The sequence below is a fragment of the Pempheris klunzingeri genome, chromosome 8, assembly GCF_042242105.1.
Source record: "Pempheris klunzingeri isolate RE-2024b chromosome 8, fPemKlu1.hap1, whole genome shotgun sequence".
NCBI classification, from domain to species: domain Eukaryota; kingdom Metazoa; phylum Chordata; class Actinopteri; order Acropomatiformes; family Pempheridae; genus Pempheris; species Pempheris klunzingeri.
The window spans coordinates 19,776,244-19,798,216 of NC_092019.1; the positions used below are offsets into that span (position 1 = coordinate 19,776,244).

The 21,973-nt window shown below is 43.5% G+C and overlaps 1 protein-coding gene across 4 annotated transcripts; it reads right to left on the reverse strand.

Annotated features, from left to right (window-relative positions):
* Positions 1-3,810: 3,810 nt before the first annotated feature.
* Positions 3,811-21,476, reverse strand: LOC139205617 (polycomb protein SCMH1-like). Of its 4 annotated transcripts, none has more exons than XM_070835887.1 (17): positions 21,426-21,476; positions 20,627-20,759; positions 19,004-19,075; positions 18,627-18,704; positions 18,291-18,361; positions 17,909-18,143; positions 17,093-17,181; positions 16,589-16,832; positions 11,340-11,584; positions 10,977-11,168; positions 10,037-10,163; positions 9,663-9,863; positions 8,471-8,641; positions 7,556-7,678; positions 6,705-6,836; positions 4,821-4,954; positions 3,811-4,653 (listed from the first exon to the last, which is right to left on the reverse strand). In XM_070835887.1, exons 3-17 carry the CDS (start codon positions 19,026-19,028, stop codon positions 4,534-4,536), a joined length of 2,187 nt encoding a protein of 728 aa, XP_070691988.1. In that variant the 5' UTR covers positions 19,029-19,075; positions 20,627-20,759; positions 21,426-21,476; the 3' UTR covers positions 3,811-4,533. The 4 variants fall into 4 exon arrangements, with proteins under 4 accessions (XP_070691988.1, XP_070691985.1, XP_070691987.1 ...); XM_070835884.1 differs by having other exon boundaries at positions 16,574-16,832; XM_070835886.1 differs by having other exon boundaries at positions 16,589-16,835.
* Positions 21,477-21,973: the final 497 nt, after the last annotated feature.

A 21,973-nucleotide genomic window follows, 5' to 3' on the forward strand; every position in this document is an offset into this window, starting at 1 on the left:
AGCCTTATTGGACGCTACTCCCTCTCCCCCTTTGCTTTAAGTTGCCATCATAAAAAGATATTTCAACGCAACAGGCCCTCCCTGGAAAACATCAGTTGTCGCGCTGTTGGATTCTGCGCCCGTTCTCAGCATCTTCTAACCAACAAGACCCTTCCTCTTTCCCACATGAGGGAAAAAGCAATATAATCACATCACACTTTCTTTCCCAGAGCCACACAGCTTAACTGTGTCTCAGCAGTTGTTTTGTTTTCCATATGAGCCCAGCCAAGGAGGCTTTTAAATGCAGCCATGTACCTTGTGAATGCAGCCTCTAGAGGTAAATGGCTGATTTCGGCATGTCGGGGCAGGTGACACAGAGGTTGCCTAGTGACTAGCAACTCCTCCTCCGACCCACCTCCCCAAATCTGGGGTTGAATGGTTTGCCAGCTCTTTGAAGTAGAAGGAGGGGGTGTAAATAATTTATTTTCCTGCACACAGCTGACACTTCTCTGTCGAGACAGCTCAAACACATCGAGGTGTCCCAACAGTGTCTAAAGGTGGTAAATATTTAAGGGTTGTGTGATTTACACAGTTGGGCCAAACTGAGCAGAGCTGCGGTTTCGCAGTAGTGGCAAAAAGTTAACCTTGGTGTCAGCACATATCCAGTGGAGCTGAACTGGTAGCAGCCCTTGTTAAAATGTTTAGTATGTTTTGTTAGTCTTTTAACTGCATGGGTGACCAGATGGTAAGGGGTGTTATTATGTAATCCAAGCTAATTCAGCCATAGAAATACGATTAAATTACCTTTCAAACTTGTTATTGTTTCGGCAGTTCAGTGTGTCAAAACCTGCCAAGCAGATTACAAGGACAAAGTGGCACATAACAGCAACACTTTTGCAATGTAATTTAACCCGTAACAAATGCCCTGGAAATATTACCCTTTTGAAGCTTAAAATGTTAAATGTAGTTGACACTGTGTCGGTAAGGTGTTAAATCAACCAAGGTGTTCCTTTTATTACACCCCACTGTACAATATAATGAATAGCACAATCTGACAGTCTCAACAAAGATTGAATATTATAAGCTTCAACAAGGCAGTATTTCATTGCAGGGCTTTTTCAGATCTCAATACTGTTGTGTTCACCTCCTGTTCTCGCAATTGCAGTTGACTCAAGCCTGGTTAATGTGAGCAAGGAAAAGATTTTGGCTGCGCTAGGAGACTTACAGGTTTGTAGGTTAGAATAGAGGGAAACAGTATTAGCACAAGCTATGTTCTGTACACAGTGTCTTTGTGAGCAGGGCTTTAAGCCTGCGTGCTAATCTGGTGACAGTGGCAAGCACATGCTACCAAAGACAGAGTAACAGGCTATAGGCTGGGGGTGGAATTAATACAAGAGAGCAGTTCTTGTCAGGCTTTAAGAGTGTTTTCCTGCTGCCATACACTGTATCATCAATGTGTTAATGTCAAGGAAAATCACGTGCACGTTATTTTCTCCTGTGTGTCTGTTATACCTGGGCCTTCCAGTATTTGTGGGTTTTTTTGTGTTTATGTGTGATCACTGCTTTTTTTTTTTTTGCACTCATGGATAGTTAATACCCACACTGCCATGTGACCAAGATTTTCCTTGCAGGAAAATCCTGACATTAGCCAGCCCACACCATCTGCAGGCACAGGGCTGACAGGGTGAGCGTGTTGGGGTGAGGGCTGTCAAGTCAGCGTTCTCAGCAGATATTATTTCCCAATCAAAAGTCAGTGGAGACAAGCAAGCAATGCAGACCTGCACTGCTTGCTTGAAGGTGATTAAATCAAATTTGATTTCAGAAATATTCGTAGCTAGCTGTCAGTGTCATGTATAACAAATTTGTTATTTTGTTTAATAAGGGCTTTGGGCCTACTTCTCTGAGATGTCACAGTTCTGTTTGGATATATAAACCCTCAGACGTTTTGTGCTACAGCTGACCAATAACAGACTAGAGTGTCCTGAACTGCAGAATGTTGTGTGCAGCTCACTGCTATGCAAAATGAAATAAAAATCCAAAACAATGACAGTTTATTTCTGGAGTATCTGAAGTGTGATCCCACGCTTTTTCTTGAAGCATTCAGATAATGTCCGCAATGCATTGTAAATCAGGAGTTTGCACCATCTGGGCACGATGCAAAGATCAACCTGACAAAGAAATTCAAAAACATACATAACATACTGAGGTTTCAGAGCTTTGCAGGATCTGTGGCCAGCAGGACCCTCACCCCCCCCACTGAAAGTGCCTCAAGTGAGAGCCCAAAGGCATGCTGGGAATTCAGGCACTAGCAGGAGAGAAGGAGGTGGACTGAGCACTTCATTTTTCTATTGTTTCTCTCTAACCTTGCCTACACTTGTTTGCCGAGAGCAACATGCCAGGCTGGTTCTGCATTGTTACAGCATTTCTTTGCCATAACATGAGACCTGAAGCAGAGCCCTGTTTTTTTTCTCACACTTATGACTAATCTGCAAGCCCGCAAAACTTCCTTTCATACATACTGAAACTCTTTGAAAGCGAAGTTTCGCTGCTCTATGTGGTGTACAACTGTTGGGGCAAAGACAGTATGTCTCAGGAGTAAATATCAGGGGGCCGAATTTCCCCAAACTACCTCATACCATTCTATGTTATAATAAAGACAAACTATCTTGCTTATCTGTATTCATAAGACCCAGCCAGAGATGTTGAATACTCACCTTAAGCATAAAGAAATGTGCCTGCTATCAGCCAAACAGGAATGACACCAGATAAAAATCCCACTGTGGTGTTAGGAGCGCAAGCAAAAACCTGCTTCACAACCTTCACAAACACAATATGAAGCACAAGGAGCTGCTATTTCTATAAATAGCACTGGATTCATGCACAACACTTTGGCTACTATTACACATCAACAAGCACAGGCCATCAGCCACGAGCTCTGAGCTTGTCACATGTGCCTGAGCATAACACACAAACACAGCACAGATTGTGTGCATGTGTCATATGCTCACACACAGAGACATGCATTCATACTCATCAATGTCAGTTAGAATCAGTGGGTTTGGTCACTGTTTTCAACCCTACATGCTGTTTTCCTGTTTTCACTGGGAGGATGTGGTTAGATTTTCTTGTCTTGTGCTATGTTGCTCCAGTTGACAAGTCATTTTTCGCCCACAAGCCTAATAGCCCACTCATGTGCTGACAGAAACAATGACAGCAATATTTACCAGAAACAGCATGAACAATAGGCCCACATTATCATGAAACAGAGGGTCTTTAAATAATGGAAAGTAAATTAGATAACCACAGAGCGTGGCAGGAGAAAAGCTGTAAATGGAACAGCACAATACTAACAAACCTATAAAGAAATCTTACATGCTGTAAAAAACATATCAGTGAGATCATCATGCGGAGTCTACCAGATGGAGCTATGGCCACCCATGGTAGTGGATGTCAGTGAGTCCCAAGGAGAAACGCCAAGGAGACATGACTGCAGAAAGGTAAGACAGGGCTGTGCTGCCTTCTGTTGGTGAACTTCTGTAAATGGCCTCAAAATGTCAGATTTGTCAAACTAACCTTTGTGCGCACTTCATGTAATGAGTCTATATGAAAAGGTCAGGAAAATTAAAAGGGACAATATGTTGTTCTCATTCAAATAATAAGTGAGCAAAGTAATTTATGTAGCCACTGAGCGTAAAAACGAGCGTGTAAACAAGATGCTCTCACAGATGAAGGCTTTAAAGGTCGACGTAAAAAAAAAAAAAAAGCACAGAAAGAAATTAAGCAACAAATGAATTATTATATATTTATTGAACAATGTTAAGTATGATAGGGCTCTCCATGTAGGAACTCTAATAATATAGTATAAAAAATTAAAAAAGTACAAATAACAAAGACAAGACAAGGCATTGTAAACAACATCCAGAGAAAGAGAAAAGAAAGATTTCCTCATGGCAGTACTTTCAGAATAAAGTGTTTTTCATAAAACATGTTTTTCTTCCCATAATTAACATTGTTGTAGTTGAAAAATCGTGCCTCAAACAGAGACGTTAATCAGAAGCATTCCCAAGTATAGGGATGAATGTAGTGTTTTCTTGTCTTCCTTTAGGGTTTTCTTTCTTTTAGGATGTCCCACACAAACCGCTGAAAAAGGCAAACATACGAGTCCATATATCCATGAAGTAGAAAATATGAAATGTACAGAATAAATGTAACGTAATAAAAGCAGGCCAAAAAAGCCTTTACAGTTAAAATGGCCACATATGACTCTTCAAGTTATACTGAAATGCAAAACATATGACGGACGAGTGGGTGAACCTACGTATCCCATGCTGCCTTAGGGCTGGATTGTGCTACACAAAATAAACATTCCTCATTGGATGAGGTCAGTACAGGGTGTATGTAATACCAGACGTGGCGGTCTGATGGAAGTTGCTACAAGTAAATGGTCAGAATATGTCCAATAAGCAGTGCATGATATATACTGATCCTAGAGCAGGGAGGTGGTGCTGGAGTTTAGTCCTTTGGAAGGCTGCGGCTGCTCGGCTGACCCCCCCCTCAAGCCCGTTTGAGCTTGTCGATGTGGAAGGTGAGTTTGAGAGCCGGGCCGAGCTTCAAGCCCATGTACTTCATCATCATGTCGCTCCGCAGCAACAGGAGTGCTTTGCCATCAATCTCCTGCAGCAGAGGGAAGGAGGGAAAATTGAAAGAACTGTTTTTTTTTTTTGTTCTGTTGTCTGATGTCTAGTGTTATCTAAAAAAATGTTTACAGAGGAAAAAACGCTCAAGTTCATGTTTTCAAATGCAGAATATAGTTATTTTAAGCACTATGAGAGACTACGTACATGTTTTCTGAAAAGGTCAGCATGCGGGGCCAGCACTGGGTCGATATCTCGGATATATTGCATGACATCCTCCACTGTCCACAGGTTGGGGTCCTGACCGCTGGGCCTCGGGCTCTCCCGGAAACTGCCAGAGCCTGAGGGGGCAAAAGCACAAACTAAATCCACGAAGATGGTCACTGAGTGGATATTTCATCTGCCTGCATTTTCCCAGTGTCTTAAAAAGTGTTCTGGTTGAAACAGTTCTTTCAGTGTGATTCTTCTGATTCTGAGGTGTTTGGCCGCGCTAACGACCGACAACAGCACTGCATGGAAAAACACAACCCCCTCATTCTTTTGTGGAGGACGATTTCTACTTATGTAAAAGATGGAATTAGATCTTTCCCGCCCATGGCTGATACAGAGATCTAACTTCACGCCTTTGTTTTATCCAGACTTCATCGTTGTAATGTTTTGCTGTCTGGTCTGCCGCTTATTAGCACCAAAAGTCTTCAAATTGTCCAGAATGCTGCTGCTGGAATCTGAACTAAAACCAGAAAGTCTGATTAATTACGCCGATGTCAGCTTCACTCCACTGGCTCCCTGTTCTTGTCAGATCAGACTTTGAGGTGCTTAAGATAGCTTAAGGTGCTCCCCGCTCTCACAATACATGACTCCTATCTGTACGCAGAGTTAAAAAGAAGTCAGCTGGCTGCAGGGCCTCTGGAATAACCTCCCTGCTGTCATCAGACCACTGACGCCTTAAAGTCCAACCTTAAAAGTCACTACTTCGTCTTAACTTTTAATTCGTACTATTCTTCCATTAGTTCAGGCCTCACACCTGTTACCTTCATCCAGTCCCAGTGTGCCAGAACACCACTGACATGAAGCTAATGTTACTATATGCTCAGAAACACTGTAACGTTACTGTTACCACTACATTTGTATACATCTGAGTATTTGCTAAATTTGACCCTCATTTCAGTAGTTAAGTCCACTCTCTTCTCAATCTTACCAACTGCCCTGTTGACGGGAATAAACTATGACCTCTAATAACCGCTGCATTTCTTCAACCCTCTGTTTTTGTCTATGTTCCCATAAGCCTTCAAGCTGTGCGAGTTCCTCTTCCCCCCCCCCCCTTCAAGCTCTTTCTTTCTTGCTCTCTTTCTGTGACCCGTCCTCTTCTCGGTCTCCACGGCGATGAGGAGATCAACATGTATCACAAATTCAATTTGTTCATACTGTAATTGTGTTGGGTCTGTTTTGCACAAGCAACGTCTATTGCGCATCCGTCCGTCCTGGGAGAGGGTCCCACTTCTGTTGCTCTTCTTATGGTAGCTTCCATTTTTTCCTGTTAAAAAGGCTTTTTGGGGGGCGAGTTTTTCCTTATTTGAATCGAGGATCTAAGGCCAAAGGGTGTTGTGTATTGCACAGACTGTAAAGTCCCTTGAGGCAAAATGATCTGTGATTTTGGGCAATACAAAAATAATTGGGGCCTTTCCAGTGTTGCATTAGAAGTTGACCGCTAAGGGCTCCAGCGAAAAAACATTCGGGGTCATCATGCTGGCTAATTAAATATGTACACAATCCCGGTAGACTACAGTGTAACATGAACACTGTATTTCTACAGATTACCTCACGATCCTCAGCGTCAGAGGATTACAAATTGCTGTGCAGTGTATTGGTGTCTGATGAGCCTTCAAACTCATTTTTTATTCACTCTTGGATTGTATTTCATTGTCTCATTGTTACCTGATAGAACACACCTGCAGCACTGCAGTCCCTTGCATTTTTTTAAAGACAGCGCTGTGTTTTTTTTTGTTTGATAGGCCATAAGAGCATTAAAATCGCTACGTGTTAAGCGAAAGCAGACTGCCACAGTGTCCCGTATCTGTGTCTTGTTCTTACCTGTAGAGTTGTTATGATGCAGCAGCTTGGAGGGAGACCTCAGGCCTGGAGTTTGTACTGTGGAGTTTGGAGAGAGGGGGCTCTTCTTTAAGTGCTCCGATACAGCAACACTGTTCTCCATGAAGGACTCACCTGAGGACACAGAGGACTCACCAGTGAGACAAAATACGCTCATAGATACACAAACATTACCAAAATGACAAAAGGGGCCACCAGCCAAAAACAAAGATAAATATACACTGATTAAAATGCTACTCTGCTCATGCCATTCTCATGATATATTTCACAGTGATTTGCCCGTAGCCCTCAGAAAGTACCACAGTGATTTGAGTGTGTTCTGGCGTTCTGTAAAACGTGAAAGGGGATATTGCTCCGTTACATAAATCTCTTCAAATATTCCATTAACTTAATTAAAATCTAAGGAAATTGAAAGATGATTAAATGATTAACCTCCTGCCCCTGAACCTAATACCACTCACTCCTGAGGCAAGAGCTTCTTCTGCTTTACTGCCTCCTTTTATAGGACTATAAGAATTTACTGGACAACTCAGAGTGGTCAATTATTACAATTAAATGTCTCACATAAAATGTGGCGCAGCATTAGAGCTTAGAGCCACTGATTATATAAACAAATACGACACGCATGAGTGGAGGGCTTGTTTTAATCAGTGGAATCCTATGATTTAAGTGTATTTCCGATTCTTTCTTTTATTCATAAATGAAGTATAAAGAAAAATTTATTCATTTTCAAAAGCAGAAATCACACTTTTATAATTTCAGATTCAGGAGTGAGACACAGGATGCATAAAAAGAACAAAAAAAGAAAAAAGAAAATCACAAAAGTAACACACCATCAGTGGAGTGCCGGGAGATTTTGGCTAATTTCTGAGGCAGAGGACTGTTGTAGTCCTGAAGGAACCGCTTGTTGCCTCGGCCCGGCCCTGTCGTCAGGCTGTCTCCGAAACTTCTCCTCTCTAAAACCAGGAAATACGGGGAAATAGATCAACAGTTACTGTTAGACGTGATATGGATGGTGTAGAAAACGGAGTTTCAGAGACTAAAATGGCATCACCAGGAAACCACTAAGCCTCCTCCATTGTAGTAGTTTAACCCACCCATGATCACACAAGAAGGTTTTGACTTGCAGGACAAATGATAGGAGTTGATCTACCGCATTCACAACAATTACCATGGCGATGGCACAGCATATTTCATGCAGCTTCTTTTATTCTACCCCAATAAAGAACCTTGTTGTCAGTTCTCTAATAAATAAATAAATGGCTGTACAGCTGGTAGCCAACACGATTTATTTTATGTCTGATTTATCTTGTTCCCAAGACATCTACACTCAAGATATGGAATTTGAAGTTGTAAAACATTACTGTACAGATACTCAGGAGACGGACATGGTGCAGCTCCCTGGAGTGTTTACAAGATCTATTTATTAGAAGGTTACTGCCAACATCTCCGTAAGATTGGGGCAGACAGATTTGCTTTTGCTGTATGGTGTTTTTATGTCCTAAAGAACAAAATAACACAATGAAAGGACCAATACGTAGGTGCTAAAGTTTAGTTGAGTAGAATCTAAATAAAATGTAGTACATAGCACTGTTTTATTCTTATATATCTGTCAAATTCAACAGTATGTAAACATCATCAATAAGGACAATGGCTGCTGTAAATTAAATACGGCATTTACATTCACCAAATATCATCACGGTGTAGATGTGCATGTGAGCATGCAGCGAGAGAACAGCGGCACTGACCTGCAGTGTATGTGTGACTGTCGTAGTGCAGGCCTCCTCTGGCTACGGGCTGGCTGCCGAACAGGGGATCGCAGTGAAGGTTGTGGCAGAGTTTTTCCAGGAAGCGGAGGACGTAGGTGACGCTGCTGACGGTGGGCAGGGTCAGGGTGTGCTGCTGCTGATCAAAGTACGCTAGACAGGACCGACAGGGGCAAAGGACAGAGCATCAAATACTGTTCAATGAAGTGAGCCGCCTTTTTGACACAGAGAAAATGAGTAAAAGCAGCATGGTCACTGATGTGAAAGTGAGCTTTGTTATGGGTCCCTCAAGAAACTCGAGGAACTCAACTGCTGGCCACGGTGGAGACACTCAGTGAACCAGGAGAGATGAGTTACATGAGTTGACGACAACTGTGCTCATTACTGGAAATGCAATAAACCTTTTTGAGTAAAAAATGTAATACTTTATCAATGCACCTGCTCAACAAGCATGAGCATGTAGAAAAGTGATATTTCAGTCTGCTCTGCCGGCAGTCTCTTATCCACTGCCACCTCGTTTCAAGCACAGTGCTCTAGCTCGGCTAATAGCAAATTGTTACAAACAAGCGGAAAGCTGTCAGTAAACTGTTTTGCTTGGATTGCCACACGTCTAAAAATTTGGCAAATTCATGTAAGGCGAGCTGCTGGCTCAGAAAAACCAGCCCTCCTCCCTCTACAAGCTGCACCTGCATCAGCAGTGCTTTAGCAAAAAGATTTCTTAAAACCCAGAATTTAATATGCCCCTTAAACGGGTTTAGTTTTCACAGATTATACTGTATTCTATGCAATTTAAGCAATGCAAATGTTGACTTTCCATTTTAGGAGACATGCCTTATTTCCTCTTTTGTCTATTTACTATTGCTCTCTAATAAATCACAAGAATTTTTTATCTGATATCTTGACTTGATTAATTGATGGAATAATTGGCAGAATAGTCAATTACAAATGTCACAATCGCAACAGAATTTACACATAACAAGGCAAGATCCTCACTCTGAAATAAAGGCTTTTTGAAAATAAATGCTCCATATGACTGTTGACGAAAGCGCAACATTCTGCTAATCGAAGATAACTGAATAAAGGGATGCTAAATAATAAATAATAAAGTAAAATCGGACGAGGACAAGAGTGACACAGGGAGAGACATCTGATTCCTTTTAAGACTAATTCCCACCTGAAATAACTTCGCCTCCTTGTCCAGACTTGAGGCAGGAGAAGACTGTGCCTTGGTTGTGGGCAGAGTCCACGCAAGCCTGAACACACTGCTGAAGCACCGATGAGGCCCTGCCTGGCCCAAAGTGGTCCGGGAGCTGCTGGATACGCCGCTGGTCCAAATGGGGTCCCACCTTGCCATACTTGTTTAGGTACACACAAACTGGGGTGAAAAACAACAAGCAGAGGAGTCGGTATTAAAGACTGTATGACTTATTTAATGCTTGTGTGTGTGTGTATGTGTGTGTGTGTGACAGCATGTGCATGCCAGCTTGAGCCATAGTCTTACACACTCTCAGAAAGGTATATGTTCAGGTCTGTGGACGTGTCGTGTACCTGTGGGAGCCTGTAGTGCAGAGTTGGGGATGGTGGCGTTGTCCAGAGGCACGGTGCTGGTGTCAGGCTCTGGGGTGCTGCTGGTGGGAGACGTGGGGACTGGATTAGGAACCACGCGCGGTTTTCTCTGGATGCAAACACACACATTCGGACATTTTACAGCATTTGTCTCTTAACTGGTTCACTACCATTCGTACATCTGGTGGGAGCAGTTCATAATATAGCATCAAATGTAGCTGTTAGGTTATACTTATGCTGTACAGTTAATATTTCTCTATTATGACTCATACAACAAAGCACCTTTCGGTAACATGATGTAACATCAGAAAACAAAACAAAGATCAAACGGAAAATGCATGACTCTGCCAAGTACTTCCTTTCATCCCTCTTCAGTACATTATTGGGACCTGGTGAGTTCAGCTACCAGCTTTGCCAACCGGATGCTGCCAACATTTGTTGTGGACAACCACTATGCTTTTCTAACTGTTGGGGCCTTTGAAATGGAAACCAGCTCAATTTGCCTAATTAGAAAAACATCAACAAACAGGATGGCATTCATTTAGAAATTCTAACCCAAGAAACAACCAAAATGTTGAATGATGGGCCATTGTTGGATTTGCTGAGTATTTTGAAACATACTCTCTTTTGGTTTTGTCCTAACTAACTGGACAGAAATCTTGTAACAACATAGACGAGAGCGGGATGCAGCAGAGGGGACATAAATATGACAAGCTTACCAACAGATGTAGCATCAAAACAATTGTTATGTTTCATTTTATTCTGGGACTAAACGGCTTGTCCAAGTAAAGAGGGAGAGAACTGTATCATGTGCTCTACAAAGTATATCCAATGAGTTACCTTCTCATGCAGCCAAATGCTAAAATGTGATATTCTGTGGTTAAATGGCAGCTGTATCTATGCTCGTGTACTGGAATGCTACCTTGCTGCCAGGCTTGGGCCCTCTTTTCTTTGGGATCTTGATAGGTTCTGCCTGAGTCTGTGCTTGCTGCAGAGCTATCCTCTGCGCCCAGTTGGCAGGCAGTCTTCCTCGGGTTCGCCCCGGACCTGTCACTGGCCGCCCTGGGCCAGCCATGGCATCTTCCAGCCAGCCAGCTCTCTTTGCCCAGCCCAGCTGCAAACAAAGAGCAAAATAGAAGGAGTCATGTGTGGCTAATTCTTTATGCTGTGATAGTCTACAACGATAATGCTCCCTGAGGTCAAAAATGTCAACATGCTCCAAGGCTTGTGAAATAACTTGATGCTGTAAATGAGAAAGTCTCTTTCTGAACCAGTTCGTGCCTACCTTACTGCCAGGCTTGGGCCCTCGTTTCTTGGGGACCTTGATGGGCTCCAGGCCTTTTCCTGGCTGAATGCTCTGTGGTCCCAACACGGAGCCCTTCTGACTCCAGGGCGCCGTCACCTTGGTTTTCCTGCGGCCTGGCTTGCGTCCTCTCTGACCTGGAGGTCTGCCCACCGTGGGTGTGGGGTGCATAGCTGGGCTCTCCACACTCCCGTCTGTCAAAGCCCCAATGGTCTTAGGCAACACTACTGCATGGGCAAAGACAGACAGATACACAAAAGAGAGGGTGGAGTGAAAAGCTGTGCACAAAAGCAAAAATTCTGCTTTATGGCTCCAGACTTTAATCACACAAGTTACACAGAAATGTAACACTTGTTTACACAGTCAGAGTAGCTGAGTTTATAAAAATATTTTTTCATCAAAGTATTCATTCTGAAATCTGAACTAACACAGAGCAGTAATGTACCCAACGACTGCACACACATCCAAAAAGATACGACCCTTGCTTCAATGTCCCTGTTTGACTATAACTGCAAGCCAACCAAAAAGAAAGATGTGTCACACACACGCACATTACACACTCTCGGCACAATCGGCTCATCAGGTATTACCACCACTCACCTGTGCTGTGCTCAACAACAAGAAGTACCACTCCATTTTTCACACTATGTAGCGCCAAACATTTCAGAAATCAAAAATCCTTGAGTTTGTTTAGGGTAGAGCTAAATCCAGACTGTCTGGAACACCTGCGCCCGAGCTTCTCGCAGCAGCACAACGGCAGAGAAGGTCAAACGTTCTGAGCAGTGAAATAGTTTTGCTCACTTGAACCTCCTTCCTCAGTTATAAGCCTGAGGACACACTACGTCTCTCAGACTGTAGTGTGCTTCACGACGAGAGTGTGAGCAGGTAGAGAGAGAGAAAAAAAAAGGGTGAGAGGTTGCATCAAGAGGTGTATGCGCTGATTCACTTCATGAGACTGCTCATTCTGTGAATGTTAACCTTTCAATGAACTAGAAGGCTTTTTTTCTGCATATGAACTTGTACACTAAAACTAAAATTCACTACATAAATCTGTGCTTAGTAGTCAGATTAGTCACTGTATGAGCTCTCACGGTAAGAGATCAGCACACTAATTGTAATGCAATATTAAAAGTTCAGTCACATTACAAAAAAACCTACTTTCCAACATCCCTAATAGCATTTAATCATACATTAAATTCAATGTTTTTTTGCCGAGGTTTTAGAGAAATTTGTCAACACAAATGATGAGAATGGAATGTTTGTGTTACGCAAAACTCAAGCAATCAACAGCCACATGTCCTCTCAGATATGGTTCCCATTACTCTGGATAATCCACAAAAACTGTTTTCTTTTGGACTATTTATTAGGTGGAAAGTAGTTCCTGTGAAAAAGGCTCACAGCCAGGTCTTCCGATCCAATTAACAGGAATGCTTCTGTTTGCTTTTTAAGGCAATTTTTCCTTTTTTTTTTTTTTTTTTTTTAAGGACAACAACCAATGTTCGCTTCCAATTTATTGTGGTGGATAATCCCTGGGACTGACATCTTAAAACGTAAACCTAAAAATAAAGCCGACCCATTTACATAGCCAGATAACACTAAAAGTAAGATAGTGCGTGTGTCATTATAAGTAGGTATATGGTGGACAACTATGTACCAGTAGTGTATTGTAAAATCAAACAAACAGGCATAACCTGCATAAACTGTGATCCATAACAACCAACAAAAGATGAAGATGAAGCAGAGGATAAAACAAGAACTGAAAGATGGCAAGAGGCAAAGGAGCTGTTTTGAAAGAAAAAACAGAGGTAGGTGATCAAAAATGATTTTCTTCTGGTCTACCTTCGAGTCCCTGTTGGCTAGAGTAAAAAGAAGAAATGTGTGAACATCTTAAAAAAAAAACCAGAGGAATAAAACCTAATAAAGAAGTAAAATGCTGACAGCTGTGGGACACTTGAAATTTATCTCTCACACTCCCACCCATGAACACACAGCCTCCCTTTCTTGATGTGAAGTACCTCAGAAACCAACGAGGCAACATGCACATGGTAAAATCATTAAGAGCAGGGCCAGTGTTTCTTTTTTTATATATATAAAAACAACCAAATAAGCAGTGTACTTTGTATAAGCCAACACAGCTGGCAAAACTTCAAGAATGTGTGCATGAAAACAACCACACAGGGGAAAAAAAAAAAAAAAAACCCACGGTATAGTCAGGAAAGCTGGCTTCACATGCACCTGCAAGCCTACACACACACAGTGCACAAGGTAAAATGCACTGGTATTCATCCTGGATCAACCCAGGACAGGTTTACGAGAGGAGCGGCCACGTTCATTAACACAGGTCTTGGCCTGTGGGGCTGCATTTATTCAACCCACTTTCACATGGGCACAGCAATCAATGCAAAGCCCAGTCTGCAGGCTACAGCTAATTTTCAAAGGGGGAATCACTGTGAAACGGAAAAAAAAACAAGACACCTGATTGATCCTCCACAGACTGGACAGGTCTTAGATACGTTTAAAAGGTTTAAACAGCTCCAGGTCATGTGTTCATTGATCAGTGGCAGTGCTCGTGAATATAGCCAAACAAACACGTAACAAGCGAACCTTTCTTTTTTTTTTTTCCTCTCCCCTGAGTGCACGGAGTTCATTGAGTTCACAAAGCCACCACTGCCAGCCTCATATTACAGGGAGATAACTTCTCAAAAGCTTTTAATCTATCACTGCCACTGCTTTCTGTAACTCCATTCATCTTTACTCACCTCTCTTGCCCAAACGAAAGTCAAAAAGTGTGTAGTTGTCTGCACAGCTGTCCTCAGATTCACCCTCTCTTCCTGCCCTCTCCTCCTCCACCACTCTTTCTCCGTGTTGCTCCTCCTTTTCTCTTTTTCCTCCCTTCTCTTTTTCTCTCCTCCCACCACTGCTGACAACATAAACAATCCACCTTTCACAGCATAGGTCTGTCTTTTCTCTTTGTTTCTGTCCCCCCCTTAACTCAATCCTCTCCGAGGTGTCTAATCAGACCGTTAGCCGGGGTGCCAACGAGAGGCCTGTGGAGGGGCACCCGGGCTCGTTTCAACCACGTCATGGCCTGACCCTGCCAACTGGGTGAGTGCCAGGCCTTCATAAAACACTAGCAGGCTACAAAGACATGTCCTGCCTCCCCACTTCCCTCCTTCCTTTTCCACTCCCTCACAAACTGTGGATTTTAACAGGGGTACTGCTGACTTTAAGGATGATAACCTCGTATCCGCGTCTTCCTTTTATGCTTCTTGTTTAAGAAATTGCTTACTCTGGCTCCCAGCTCTTCGTTCTCATGTTCAGAAAGTAAGCATGGCTACAACTTCTGGAAAATTTCTTGTTCGCTAAATGGAAAACCAATAAAACTATGTACTGCGGCGCATCGTTCACATACAATACCACAGGCATGCCTGACTTAACGATTTACAAAGTGGACTGGATGTTGGGAGTCAAACAGTTCAAAAGAACATGTTGTCTGCAGACAGATTCTACACTATCAGGGAAATAAAAATAGCAAACTCATGTTGATGACTTGATCAGCTGCTGCTAATGATGCCTTCAGGCAGATGATGAACCCGCTCACACTTCAGACTGTGATGCAACAGCCGAACGCACAAACGCCATAGAAACTAATAGCATAACTCTGGTAGATTATGATGATGAAATCTGCTCACCATTCTGGCGCTAATGAGCAACAGTTCTTGCATCTAAAAGCAAAGCTGAGTAAAAAATAAAAACGCTACTCTGTGTCGTTGTAAAATATGCAGCCTTTTACCACAAAGTGCTCGTAATGCATTGGACTTGCTGTACAAACGGATCTCAGATTCTATCGGCGTGAATGAGAAAACTCAGTGGGTGGACAAACTAAAAGCAGCATCTTTACGGAGTAATGCAACCCCACACATAGACCCGGAATAAACAGCACCCTTATGAAGGTTATGAAGTTAATTTCTCCTTGAGTCATGGATGTGTTAAGTCAAATCGATGTATATGATTTAAATATTACAGTTTGGGTGTGACAGATGCAATATGACTATATATTACATAGTAACAGAACATAGTCCACCGTGTAGAGTAACAGATCTAATTTTAAAAACCCTAGTTTGTTAAAGGTGCTGCACACCCACACAAGCATTTTAAGGTAACCATACTGATTGGACCTTAAGTTTTGTGAGGTCTCAAGTGCAGGCTGTAACTGGAGAGGGACACGACAATCGAGCACATTATGTCCACTTCTCCACTGCTCTGAGGAGATATGCAATCAGGTGTGAGAACACCTGTGTGGGTGGAACATGAGTGTTTAGAGTTCAGTTCAGACAAACTGCAAAAAAAAAAAAAAAAAAAAAGCATTTTCCTCATCTACTCTAGTTGAATCCAGTCAAGACAGATTTGGTTTAGCATGTTTTGCTGTGATATATCCATCTCTGATCTTTCCGACTCTGCAATAATACAGAGGAGGTGAAGGTAATTTTGTTTGTAGTGCTCACGGTGGCACAAAAAAAATAAATCAACACTAAGGAAACAAGGATGATCCACTGACTGAAGAAACAGACCCAAGGAAAACTGCGGTCAGAGCGTTCTGTAGATTATCCAGAGTAACAGGGTCAGTGGTTCTGGACAGACATATGGCTGTTGGTTGTTTTAGTAATTTTATAATAAGGACCACAAAGATATTTACCTCCACTGTACAGCAGTGGAGGCAGAAAGAAAGGTTATGTTCAAACAGAACTAGTTTGTACGCCGTGTTGTGTTACCACATCGGAAATCAAAGGGGTTTATAGCTGTTCCAGGTTGGCCAAAATCGAAGGTGAGGTTAAAAAGCCGGTTGCCACAGAGAGAGGGGAGCTGCAGTATTGCTTAAATATGGGGATAACAGCGCAAAACAGTTTCTGCTGGGAGGCATTCAGAGTGTTAGACTCTGACAAGAGCTGTTGTGTAAAGAATGAAAAAAAAACGAGAGCTTGAGAGAGAAGTTCAAACACTTGTTCCTTTGTAACAGCTGGCCGATCGCTGCATTAAGCGTGTGTGAGGAAAGCGGTTTAGGAAAGTTGCAGAAATGGTTGGACACAGCCTCTCCTGCGCCAGGAGAGGGTTTCTCGAGCCATTCATGCAAGGATATAATTAGATTCGGATGACCAGACATTTTTTTAAAAAATGACCAACACATGAAACCCTGTTTTATAAAACCTCCCGCCTACTGTTAAGGTCCAGACCTTTGGTGCCCGGCGGCTGAAGGTTGTCTCCGGTGAGGGTGCACCAGCCGACAGGGAAGATGTCGCGCGAGTCATAGCGGCAGTAGTAGTCAAAGGCTCCCCGCCAGCCATCAAAGGTGACCAGCACCTCGACGCCTCGCAGTGCACCCACTGTGGCCGGGCAGATAAAGTGGGGGTTTTTACGGTCCACCGCCTCCAGCTTCATGCCTACCTGGAAGGAGTTCTGCTCCGGGGCGGGAGGCTCCTGCTGGGGAACAAGGGGCCAGGAATTAACTTGGCATGTGTGAGTATCCGTGCATTCGTTTGTACCAGGGGAGGTAAAGTATAAGGAACAAAATGCTGGCGGAATTTTAGCTAAGGCCTTTGTGGCAGTCAGGACCCTGGTTACCTCTAGTATAAATGAGTATCTGTGACTAATAAATAAACATGCTTATCGTCTCACTGACACGGGACGGCAATTAGTTTATTCAGAGCGCGCTGAGCTTGTGAGCCTTATACAGGTACCTTGTGAAAGATGCGAGAAGGCGCCATCTCAGCTCCATTTAGTGTTTTTAGAAGAAACATGGGCCAGGAGGAAGCATTGAGGCGGAAACCTGAAGAAGAGGACAATTATTATTATCATAAATACACCAGCTTTAGATCCAAGGTGAGGTTGTGTGAGGAACACGGAGACACTGACGGAGCACAGGAAAAGGATTAGAGCTGCAATGATTAACTGATTAGTCAATCGATGGGAAAATTATTCTACTACTCTGACAACAACTTATTGTTTCAGTTTCATTATTCAAACAACCGTTCTCTGTCTCCAGCCTCTCAACCGTGACTTACTGCAACTTCCTGCTACAGTAAATTGAATATACTGGAGTCTTGGACTGTTGGTTGAACAAAACAAACAAACATAAATGAAGAGGTCACCTTGGTTCTGTAAAATTACGGTGAGAATTTCCTTCACTATTTTTTTGACAGACCGAACGATTAACTGAGAAAATAACTAGCAGATTAACCAATAATTCAAGGACCCGTTAGCTGCAGCCCTATGCAGACAACAGGGTGGTTTTATGTCTTTTCCCATGGGTGTTCAAGACAGAACCGTCCCACTAGGAGGCCTACTAAGCTGTCTCAGGAAGTTATTTATAGGCATTAACATGACACATTGACATTTTGTGCTGTCAGTGTCTGACACCTAGTGGACAAAATGAAAAATCCCTAAAAAAAAATGTAAAAAGGAGAAAAGACAGTAGGAACTCTTCAGAAAACCTTTAACATCCCCCCCCCGTGACTACAAGAGACGCCGTCATGGTGACTCGTGTCCGTCCTCACCGAGAGGCGGCTGCAGCATGCCTCCGTTCTTCTCACAGTTGCCGATTGGCTGGATCTCCGAGGAATCCACCAGGCGCCAGAAGTCGTTCTTGTTGTCAGAGCCGTCTAAGCGGAGCCGCAGTCGCGAGCCCGTCAGGCCCACCACTGTGGCGATGCAGGTGGACGTGGTGTTTCGCGGGTCCTGGGCCTCCAGCTTCATCCCTGCCTTGAACTCATTAAGTGGAGGTGTGAGGCTCTAGACGGTCACAACGGGGCAAGTGTTAGGTTGGGGAGTGGCAGCGTAATAGCGGCAGTGGAGGCAGACATTTTTGTAATGGAGAAATCGCAGGAGATGAGGGTTTTGATAAAGACAGTCAAGAGCACACCCATCAGTCTTGCTCACCTGTCTGAAGCAAGACGAGGGTGCAGCGTTGGCACCCGTCTCTTTCAGGTACTTCTCCCAACTGAAATGCCCTGTAGAGGAACAAGAGGAGCAAATAATTCATGTCATAATGCAATTGTGTGGAAGTTTTTGTAAATTTTAGTTGAATTTTACACGCAATGTTTTGTGAGCTCCAACACAAAACAAAGGCAGGCTTCAAATCTATCATCAACATTTGTAAGAACCTTTGTCCTGATGATTAATGAAACAACGCTGAGGCAAATCCTTGGGCTCTGTTTCGTGTTGGAATTGCCCAACACTTACTTCGTATATCACTGGCTGCTGTGGGTTGTTTACCTTGGTACTGTGAGGGCACCCGGGAGGGCCGTCCACTCCGGGCGTGCTTGATCCTTCTGGCATCTTTCCACTCTATAGCTGGAGGAGCCAGGAGAGACAGAGCACGCTCTCAACTACAGGTGATTTTCGCATCAGTCAGTACCTTGCAATACCTGCCCCACTCACTGCTCCAAACATTATCTGGGATTACAGGACTATTAGGGCATAATATATGAATTTGACTGCGCAGGAAAAAACAAGAGGATTGGTTGGAATGAACTCCAACAAAAATGTGCCATACCTCCAGCTTCAGATAGATTTTTACTTCATTCTTTATATTTTATTCAAATATATTTTAAATACTGTTATGGTAATGAGGATAACAAAACAAGTCTTACCTTTCTGTGGCACAGGTTTCCTCATGCTCCAACAATACTGACCAAGCTCACAACACAACAGTGGCCTCCACTCTGAAGTCAAGAAAAAGACCAACAAACAGTAGTTCTGTTACAGCTGTGCTGAACCACACAAAGCTGTATCAAATACAAGGAAGAACTTAGTGAATGGTTTGTTACACTGAACCACCTGGGAAGTCGTCCAAAGGAAGCGTTTGTCAAGGGGCAAAACAATACTAGGCAGATGATTGGATGGCCGTCCGCTTGGAGCGGACTTATCTGGACATTGAGAATATTTCCCTCTGAACATGAAGTGAAGCCATAAATTGAATATTTCGCTCAGTTTAAACATAGTTTGAACTGAGTACATTTCTCCACCTTTACACCCCCTTATGAGCCACGCATTTGTTCTGAAAGTCCAAACGTAGTAATCGGTCTCCCCTGCTTGTTTAGAGAGGTGGCTCAATGATCCGCCTCCGACTCTAGCTGTAAATTTCAAACAAGATTTAGAGTCCCGTCATTGATTGATTGATTGATTATATCAAAGAGAAACTGATAAGCGTGTAACTAACTACTGTATGCTGATTCAGCCGCTCCTCGGGCGTGGTTTAATGTACAGTTTATCTTTATAATCATACTCATCATAGACTGACAGGGAATGGATAACACTGGAGGGTCAATAAATCTGGGCAGGCATGGACAATTAATTGGCTCTCTGACAAGGTTTTATTCCATTTATTTATTTTCTTGGGTAGGATGAGTGTGGGGGCAAAAAGGAAACTTTTACATTATGTTAGCGACAAGTATAAGAGTTTTCATTAACTGATTTCACCTATTAAAGTGATTAGTATTCAGACCCAAGGTGAAATCGTACTGTGTTTCAAAAGGAAACCAGAGAGCTGGCCTTGGTGTCTTTGTGGCTCGCTGGCCTTCTCTCCAAGCAGGGGGTCACCATGGGAGGCAAGTCCAGCACAGAGAGCCAAGGTCATGCAGGCAGTGTACTACTTATGGATTTAATTTGCTTCTTCATACAGTAATTGTTAGAAACAGAGGGGACAAAATATTCAGTCACCACAAACTTCAGCCTCCACGATCACTTCAAAATTGAACCAACATGCTTCTGAAAAGTGTGCCAGCATCACTAAGCTGGATTTGCCAGTATTGTTATTCCAAAAAAAAAAAAAAAAGATTACCAAAATCAGTACAAAGTTCCTCAGACCTCAGTCAGTGGTTTCCAGGCTCAGTGGCTCCTGTAACCCAAAGCCTGGACTAACCAGCATGAACCACCCAGACACAACACACAGGTCAACAGGTCAAACTAATAGGAACAAGTGTTTCATGGGGCTGTCTGCAGTCTGGCTTTTAGCACGGGCACAATATAAACCACTTCAGGTCAGATTTAGAGACTCTGAGCAAAAGCTTTCTTTCAAACAGCCCCGAGAAATCAGGTGAGAAATCATGTTGACATAGTGAAGCAACACACCGCTCAACCATCTGCCACAGATTTTAAATCTGCCGAGAAAAACACTCCAGATTCACCGCGAGTTTTTTTTTTATGAAATAGCTCCCGTTAACCTCTACAGAGAAACAGCAGCAGTGGGCAACTTCAGTCAGAAACAAACCTACCTTAAAACTTCATAACCGTTCAGCAGCGTCTCTCCTCTCCGGATGATTTCCTTTTCAATAGAAGTGCGCCTTTTTCCTCCGCCGAGGGGGATGGCGTCCAAATTAAAGCGGTCCGCTCCCCGTTTTGTTCCGTCTGGGAAAGTGACAGGGGGACTGGTGTTAGAGAGCCCCGCAGGTTCACCTTCCTCCTCCTCCTCCTCCTCCTCCTCCGGCTGCTGCTGCTGCTGCTAACACAGACTGTCGGACACCCAACCTCCGGCTACTGTCGCCCTCCGACACCTACACGGGCCGCCGCTTCCACTTATTGACAAAAAATCGCGCCTCAAGTTGCCCAAATTCGTTGCGCTCCATTCAAAACACAAAGCCGACACATGGGACTCCCCCTCCTCTCCCCTCCTCTCCCCTCTCCTCCCCTCTCCTGTGCTACATTTGCATGCGCGCTAGAGGCTCGTTTTACGTGACAGCATGGCTAATTGTGTTGCTCCGGAGTTAGCCCTGCCCTGACGGTAACTCTGGGCTGTAAACCGGACAAAAGTAGCAGTGAGCGGAGCGCAGACTCGCATGCAGCCGTGCAGACACCACATCCAGCACGCTAGGCTACGCACGGCCACACAGACACATGCCCGCTGCCCAGGACGCTAGCTTAGCATGCTAGGTGGCTCGCTGGCCTGATTATAAACATTAGCATTAGCAAAACGGGAGCGTGTGAGCACGCAGAGGCGAGCCGGTGGAGATCAGGACTCAGCGCCGGAGCCGAGCCGATAAGGAGACGTTGCTCGGTGTGTCCGAGGATGTTTACCTTGCTTTGTAACCTAAGTGTTTGTTTCTGGTGTGGATTTAGCGCTTGTCCGCCATTTTTTTCTACACGATGAGGAGGGGGTGTTTTGCCAACATTTCTTGTTGGGCAGTCAGTCAGGCAGAGGGACAAGCTGGGGGATGGAGAAAGGGCAAAAAAACGACCCCTGGCGGCCGACCTGCGGTACTTCACGCTTGGGGGGAGAAAAAAAAATATATATGAAGTGTAAAAAATGTATTTTTTCAGTTTAACCCCAGGGTAAATCTACATCTATCTTATAACCCCCACATCTGGTATCCTTTGCACTGCAACACCAGCATATCCACTATCATCCACTGTGATATACAGAGCAGTTTGTGCAATAGCAAGCAACACATTAATATACTCTTATTATACTGTTGTCCTGCACTGAACTCTACCAGCATATGATGTTCTGTTTTTGAGAGGTGTTGATTCAACATTATGCAGGCTGCAGTTTTTAGCATTATTTACTAATAACACAACATTATAAATAAATAAATCTATATGTAGTAGTTACTGTGTGTATATAA

Excerpts from the sequence above, each read along its gene's own strand:
- LOC139205617 (XM_070835883.1), bottom strand. The coding sequence starts at position 19,028 with ATGAGGAAACCTGTGCCACAGAAAG. Across the intron at positions 18,705-19,003 it reads GAAACCTGTGCCACAGAAAG|CTATAGAGTGGAAAGATGCC; the intron begins GTAAGACTTGTT and ends TGGCTCCTCCAG. Across the intron at positions 11,585-16,573 it reads CAAAGGTCTGGACCTTAACA|TAGTGTTGCCTAAGACCATT; the intron begins GTAGGCGGGAGG and ends TTGCCCATGCAG.